Source organism: Primulina eburnea, chromosome 15 (genome assembly GCF_022965805.1).
Source record: "Primulina eburnea isolate SZY01 chromosome 15, ASM2296580v1, whole genome shotgun sequence".
In the NCBI taxonomy this organism is placed as follows: Eukaryota; Viridiplantae; Streptophyta; class Magnoliopsida; order Lamiales; family Gesneriaceae; genus Primulina; species Primulina eburnea.
In genome coordinates, this window is record NC_133115.1 from 23,678,528 (window position 1) to 23,686,761 (window position 8,234).

Consider the following 8,234-nt stretch of genomic DNA (forward strand, 5'->3'; position numbering starts at 1 on the left):
GTATAAAAACAGAAGTTCTCGTATCACCTTAACAAAGCAGTACTCTTCGAGTACTTGTCAACTTAGATAAACAGAATCAGAACTCGGCTTATACAAGATCAGAACTTAACGACTTTTACTTGATCGTTACAATATTAATTGTTATTGTTACTTTATCTAGTACGAGTATTTATTGCACCATTAATGCTGAACAAAGACATTTAACGTTCTTTACCAGTTTTGGTATGAAACAAGACTGATTGTTTCGTAGCTTTCTGCAAGACCCATTTTAAGTACTAAAGCTGAACTTGCTCAGGAATCTTAGAAGCCGTCTTTGAATATAGACGTTGGACTCAAGTTTTTTATATATATTAGGTCAATCCTATATAGAAAAAACAACGTTATTATCTTTATCTATGTGGGGACCCGAACATAATTCAATTCTTAATCCCTCTCTGGGAATAATTAATCAATTAAAATAAACAGGGTCTAATTTTTTTTTTTTTAAAATACAAGAGTACGCAGCATATGAAATAAGTCTTATCTCATTTACAAGATCACTATTCAGATCTAAGTACAAGTCCTGTAAAAACGTAAATCATAATATCTACTGTTTCTTCACTACATCTCAGGTGATGTAACAGATATACTCCTAAGTCCGGATCTCCACGCTAACTGTCTTCTCTCATCCTATTCTTGACCCTGATCCAGCCCCACCTGTTGTCATGCACACATACAAAACAAGACAACAGCCGGATAACTCCGGTGAGAATTACATCCCAGTATAAACAATGTAAACATGCAATCATATAAAAGCATATACAAAAGCATCTAAGACATATTCATATCATGTATTAAATCAGAACATAAATCAATATCAAGCAATGAATCACACTCAGAGTCAGACTCGACTCAAACAACGCGTCGTCTCAGACTCGACTCAACTCTAACCTAGTGATCCCGATGTCTGGATATTGATAATTATATTGAATCTCAGTCGATAGGAATGAATCAATCCCTAAACGGCATCGATATAATTAATATATCCAGTGTCTGGGCGAAACAGCCGCAGAATTGACGAATCAGTCAAGAATTAAGCGAATCAACCAATAACTAGACGAATCAGCCAGTAATTAAGCGACTCAGCCAAAGTTTAGACGAATCAGTCAATAACCAGACGAATCAGCCGGTGACTAGGCGAATCAGCCAATGACTAAATGACTCAGTAGTCAATACATGCAGTGGCTATAAATCAATAGACAACAAACATCAATCTCATCAATTACAAATATCAATGTAATAAACTAAGTATGTGATTTAGAGAAACTCGAGTCAAACCTCACTCGAGTTGTGCAATCCCAACTCAACATTAATTTATACCTTTCTTTCTGATATTCTGACCCTGTCGAAGTCTCGAACTCAAAGCCTGTCAATACTCAATCTGACAATAACAATATCGAGGGTACGGTATCAATACACCACTCAATCAATACTGGATATAATCAGAATTCAATCAAATTCTGTTTCAACAACATAACATCATAATTTCAATATATCCAGTACTACCATATCAGTCAGATATCAATCCTAACACCTCATACTCGATAATACTTCAATCCTGATATCAATTCTCAATCAACTCAACTCTAAAAATCATAACAATTTCATATGGTATCTTTTTCTCAGTCCGGTTTCGATTATACGATGTTTAATATGACAAGAACATCATATATGAATCATATCAGATTCTGATAATACCATAATTTCAAAGCATATCAAAACGTAGCAAAACTTACGTCCAGTTGTAGCCTACGTCGATAGGAACACGGTACTGAAGTCGGATTCAAAATCGGACGGACGGATTTCTCACAAAAGGCGTAAGGATTTTTCGTAACTTTCCTCGGCCCTTTCTCGATTCTTCTCGTTCTGATTCTCTTTTGTATGCATATATATATATATATATATATATATATATATATATATATATATATATATATATATATACACACGGTTCAGGTAAGGGACAAGTGGCTTGTTCTTGCTTCGCATGCTGCGCGCATATGCGCGCCTAAGCATCGCGCATATGCGCCTGGCTTGCTGCCCGGCATATCCAAATCTATCCACCCGCGCATATGCGCGACTCTACCTCGCGCATGTGCGCCACCCCTTCTGCCTATCTCGCGCATGTGCGCGGCTCATGTCGCGCATGTGCGCGTAATGTTCTGTTCCGTCTTCTTGGCTACTGGACTGCTCGCGCAGATGCGCGAGACCTACTGGTCGCGCATACTGTCCCTCGCTCATATGCGTGCACCATCTCGACGCATATGCGCGAGAGGTTCTGGACCTTCGGCGCATGACTCGCGCATCCCATCGCGCATGTGCGCGAATGCACACTCTCGCACATATATTTCGCGTCTTTTCCCGTCTTTTCCGCTTTAATCCGTTCCGTCTATAATTATCTAGATTAATCAATAAATCATTTCAGATTAATCTCGGGTTACAATAATTATACTCAAATCATTTCAGATTACGGTAATCAAATTCTCGGGCCTTACAATCTACACAACGATTATTCCAACGTGATTTTGAGCTATCATTAACTACTTATCTTCAAAGCTCAACATACAAAAAAGCAGCACACGCTTTATTATCAATATCCGATCTTCTGAGATCATATTGTGTTGTTGTTTCGTAAAATCTCTTCAAGCTAAACGATTTGCTACATTTTTTAGAAGAGTTTGTAAAGTGGAAAAGAGTCTTTTCCAGAACTTTGTTGTATTCGTTTTTACTGAGTTGTGTAACTAAGAGTTTCAGTAGGCTAAGAGTAAGCCCTACTGAAGTGGTTGTGTACAAGTGTTGTACTGTAATATCCAAAGTCTTTTAGTGATACCTTCTGGAAACAAAAAAAGAGAAGACGTAGAAGATTTTATCTTCGAATTTCCAGAAACAACCATTGTTCTACTGAATGTTGTTTTGTAATTTAAATTACTAATTTATCCTTCCAACTTTAAAATTAAAAGTCCTACAATTTAAATTCTACTTTTAATTAAATACTACCTAATTTGATCAATTATGTCATAAAAATAATTATTAAAATATTTTATTTCAAGTAGACGTATTTAATTCCTAAATTCTCGAATTTTGCTAATTAAAATATTTAATATTTTTATTTCTCTCGATTAAATTTAGCCCGAAAAATGTTAAAATTTATAAATCCTTTAAGATGCTATTTTCTTAACTTATAATAAAATTATAACTTAAATTTTTAACTTCTTATTCATCTCTAATCTCCTTTTCCGATTCGACATCGAATATTTATCTGGAAACTAAAACTCGAGGAAACATCTTAAATATAATAAAATTTCATAAAATATATATATTTAAAATAATTTAACACATAACATGCATAACCTAAATTAATTAAATATTTAAATTATTATCTAAATAAATAAATTAATTTAATAATGCTTAAGGTTTACATGTACTATTTTTTTTTATAGCACTACACGTACGTCCAAGAAGAATCAGAACAAGACACAACGCACTTTCCTCTTGCAGTCGCATGCTTAAAGCGTTGCGGCTGTGGAGCGAGCCTTTTATAACTATGTATAGTCTTTATACCAAACTTTCAGATTTACGGTCTTCAGAAATGATTTCAAAACTTGGATAGACATGGAATCTGATGTAACTTTGACCTCTCGGAGTACTGCAACATTTCCCAAAATGGTAACTATCATTCCAACAGTCATCTTAGCATTCAATGCACAATAAATACAGTATCAACTTTGTCTTTAGGTTACTGTTGGACAACCACCCCAAGATTTAAAACTTTATATGGCACAAAACTTGATCTTCAAAATCTTCTTGATTTCGGCCTTCCAAGTTGTTCAACATGACCAACCAAAAAGTCCTTGCAGTAGCTAGACAATAGATGCATCCAGTAAGACTCGTGGTAAAGTGTTGGTACAGAATTGATAACTTCCGGAAAACTAGATTCAATAGACCTAGTCTAATACTCTAATTCCACCGCTTAAGATTTAGTCATCAACTCATCATCCAAAACTTATACAATTATGAAGTCTAAAAAGAACTTATACAATTAACACAGTATGCAAGTCCTTTACTGGAAATGGTGCAGAATTCAAATTGGTCATGACTGACTGCATTTCTTTCTACTAATTCAGTAGGAATCGGTTTGCAGGAGTTTCAAGTGACAAGTGAGAATTTTGGTTGTTTTTATACCACTAGGATGTTTGGCAGTAGCATGTTTGTAACATTAATCGAATTATAACAACTCTGGAGCATTGATGTATCTTAATTTTATTTTGCAAAATAAAACAGATTATTCAAGCAATGCCGTAAACATGTCTCTCATGCCAAACCAATAGTAAAAAAAAAAAGAAGTCTCCCACTTATCCCCCAAAAATCTGACAACATACATTCTGATTGAATAAAAAGTAAGAAATGCACCATCAATATTTGAAAATTTCCGTTCGCCATCCTTTTAATTAAATTTAACGCCCCAGCCATGAGGAATGCTGAATATCTGCTAGCCGCAAAGTCAATGCTTCTATACCATGAATATGGAATCATATCACAATTCATTAACATTTTGCATTTGATGGAAATTGTCTTGTTCAGAAATGAGCCACATAACTCATTAATACTCCAGTTTTTGCTGATCATCGCACTCACATGTCTCTAGGAGACTATACTCGAACACTTGCAGAAGTAACAGCTCTCATTGATGGTACTAGGCCATTTGATGCTAATCTAGATCATTTTTCAATGGGATTCTGTCACAATGTGGATAGGTCAGTGTTCTGTAGAAACTGATATTGTGTGCTTTTGCTGCCGGTATGCGTTCATCTAGATTGGTTGCGATTGAGAGCTTCGGTAGGGGACGAGAGAGACCTCATCCCCTTTTTGCTTCTAGCCACAAGTTTGACTTTTGCAACAATTTCACACATCAATCTAAAGCAACCATAAAATTCATGGCATTTAACTCTTAGGGGAAAAAACCAAAAGACACCACTTGACAGTACATTCCATGTTGGACTGGTTTGTAGCGCTTCATAGGACCTTGAAACAAGATCGTACACGATGAATTTCACTACAACCTAGTTCACATTGGGTCTCGCACTATGAAAAAGATTTACCCAAGTACTTGTATAACAAACAATATTAAGCCATAGTAGAGGTATTTTGGATATAGAATAACAATCATTTCCGCACTTCATATAAAGAAATGATAAAACATATAAAGCTTAAAAAGCAGAATTGTAAACTAATCCATTACATGATTTACGAGTGCTGCGACGGACGTTGTGGATCGGAATTTGAACGGCGGAGGCTTTCGATTAAGTCACCCAGCTCCCTGCGGGCGGACTCTCTGCCGAACATAAATCCATACCTGAAATAAACAGATTAGATTTGAACAGGAAATCTATACGAACATTTGAGAGAGAGACAGAGAGAGAGGGAGGGAGAATGTGTACCAGGTAGCCACAGCAGAGAAGACACCGGCGATGCCTACTGTCTGTAGCAAAGTGAAGCACTTCTGCATTTTCTAAGTGACTGAAAATAAATGGGCGGTGTTTCAATAAAAAGGGAAACCCTCCATTGACAAAACAAATCTTTATTAAATAAATTAGAGTAGGTCTCATGTGAGACCGTCTCACGGATTTTAATCTGTGAGACGGGTCAACCCTACCCATATTCACTATAAAAAGTAGTACTCTTAGCATAAAAAGCAATACAATTTCATGGATTACCCAAATAAAGATCCGTCTCACAAAATTTGACCCGTGAGACCGTCTCACACAAGTTTTTGCCAATAAATTATTAGAACACAATTTTAAAAATAACTTAAAAAATTAGAAGATCTGAGAATTTCTAGCTATAAGTATGTGTATTACCGTTGATTATATTTTACATGTAGGGACACTACTCCATGATAGAATCAAAGATTCCAATTTAATCACACATACATGGGCCCACAATTTTTTTTAAAATCGCATATGTGTGAATCTTGTCCATCTAAACTATGTGGAGGCAATGTCTCACATGTAACATTGACTTAACCGTGTATTACAATAAGTACGTTTAGGGAATCGAGTTGATTTCACCATTTGTGATGTATGTATTTTTTCACTTGGTGTGATGCATTCAACATCATAAAATTTCGTTTTTAATTTCTTAAATTTTATTTCAAATGAGACATTTAAAAATATTTAATCAATTATGTTAGTAATTTTTTTTGCTTTCGAACTCTGACCGACAGATAAGTTCGACAAATCATTAAAAGAGTAAGTTCCATTACCTTCGCCATCTCCTGTGGTGGCTCCTACATACTCTACTGGATAAAAAAATTTCAAATTTTGTATTATGTGTTTATAAAATGTAAGCTCCGTGATTTTCTTGAGCTAAAATAATTTCAGGTTAAGTCATTTATCTATCATATTTTCACGTTCTTTCATTTCATTATAAAAAAATACTTCATCAAAATATTAAACATATGTTCTTTTTATGATCACCATTTAATTCGTGAAGTTGCCAAAAATCGTTATACCTGTCGAAGGGTTGGATCTTAATTGGGAAGTGACATGTCGAGAGGTCAGATATCGTTTTGTGAGCTTGGGTCGAATCTTCGAATGGGTAAACACAAAGAAGTACGTTATAAAAGGGTCGGAAAGTTGTTCCGGCATAGTCCCTCCAACTGTCAAGTCAGAGAATAAGAAAAATATAGAGAGTACTATATATGCTCAATATGGGCGAATTTATGAAAATAAATCTTCATTCAAATCTGAAATTTATAAGAGAATAGTTATTGTTGAATAGAGTTCTATCTTGTTTAGAACTCTTCTTTGTGTGAGACTCTAGTTCACTTAGTGTGTTCTGTCATCGTAAGATTCTAGATTCTCAGAATCTCATATAAAAGTTTGATCGATTCTATATGAGTCTTATCTCTTTGGATGAAAGATTGATGTATTTGACTAAGAGCCCATTGGGAGCGTGATCTTGTCTGAGATGAGACAAGCCAAAATAAGATTTCTACAAGGGTAAAAACTTGTGTGAGACGGTCTCACGGGTCATATTTGTGAGACAGATCTCTTGTTTGGGTTATCAATGAAAAAGTATTATTTTTATGCTAAGAGTATTACCTTTTATTGTGAATATGGATAAGGTTGACCCATCTGGCATATTAGGACCTGTGAGACGGTTTCACATGAGACCCACTATTCTACAGGAGCTCAGATACTACTTTGCTAATTACCATAATGACGAGTATCAAGGAGGTCGGCTGGGACCTAGTTGAGAAGGTCAGTTCGGGAGGTTAACAACATACAACTTTATTGAGAATTACAAATATTTGGGAGGTCAGCTCGGACGAACTCCCAGACGACCTCATGATGAAAATTGGTAATTGGGCCCGAGATGGATCTTAGTGCGACCTACTGTTGAAACATGATAATTATGCCCGTTGTGAGCCTTTTGAAGACCATTTTTTTCTAGATTTTCGAGAGTGAGCTGATCTCGCCCATGGGGTATAACAATTTCCCCCCTCCAAGTTGAGTTGATGTCAAAGACCCAAAGTTCGCCTTGTTCGAGCTCTTAATGGTCTGATATTGAACTGAGGCGGGGATTCCAACCACCGGTCAATTACGAACTCGAATCTTATACGAAACTGATAACAATTACTTTTCTCGTACTTCGAGACAATCTCATTCGTCCAATTGGCTGGAGTTCAACAATTCGATCTTTCACATGCCCTATATAAATATATGACACATTTCTTTTATTTCTTTTTTACTTATCAAATTCTAGTTGATCAGATCCGATCTCTTTCTCTCTCACTATAATTTTCTGACCTCCCTTCATATCCATCTCCAATCCATATCCTCTATTTTTCATGCTCTATCCTCCAAAATAGAGATCCATGATCTTTATTTTCAAAAACATTCTCCAACCCATATCCTCTAAATATTACCAAATACTCTATTTATTTAATTTATTTCATTTTCAACCTATATCCTCTAAGTATTACCAAATACTTTCTTTTCTAATTTATTTCATTTTCGAATATACATACATATAATTAATTAATTTCATAATATACCCAAGCTTTATCTTTAGTATCAAATACTTTTTTTTAATTTATTTCATTTTCGAATACACATACACACACATATAATTAATTAATTTCATAATATACCCAAGCTTTATCTTTAGTATCTTGCTTTGGTCGACCAAAG

At 35.2% G+C, this 8,234-nt stretch overlaps 1 protein-coding gene across 4 annotated transcripts; it reads right to left on the reverse strand.

Annotated features, from left to right (window-relative positions):
* Window positions 1-550: 550 nt before the first annotated feature.
* On the reverse strand, window positions 551-5,610 carry LOC140814435 (uncharacterized). 4 transcript variants are annotated; one of them, XM_073173420.1, is made up of 3 exons: window positions 5,478-5,610; window positions 5,279-5,392; window positions 551-696 (listed from the first exon to the last, which is right to left on the reverse strand). In XM_073173420.1, the coding sequence occupies exons 1-2, from the start codon at window positions 5,543-5,545 to the stop codon at window positions 5,284-5,286; spliced, it is 177 nt and encodes a 58-aa protein (XP_073029521.1). In that variant the 5' UTR covers window positions 5,546-5,610; the 3' UTR covers window positions 551-696; window positions 5,279-5,283. The 4 variants fall into 4 exon arrangements, with proteins under 4 accessions (XP_073029521.1, XP_073029519.1, XP_073029520.1 ...); XM_073173418.1 differs by lacking the exon at window positions 551-696 and adding an exon at window positions 3,486-3,685; XM_073173419.1 differs by lacking the exon at window positions 551-696 and adding an exon at window positions 3,700-3,899.
* Between the last annotated feature and the right edge of the window lie 2,624 nt (window positions 5,611-8,234).

Excerpts from the sequence above, each read along its gene's own strand:
- LOC140814435 (XM_073173420.1), bottom strand. The coding sequence starts at position 5,545 with ATGCAGAAGTGCTTCACTTTGCTACAGACAGTAGGCATCGCCGGTGTC. Across the intron at positions 5,393-5,477 it reads TTCTCTGCTGTGGCTACCTG|GTATGGATTTATGTTCGGCA; the intron begins GTACACATTCTC and ends TGTTTATTTCAG.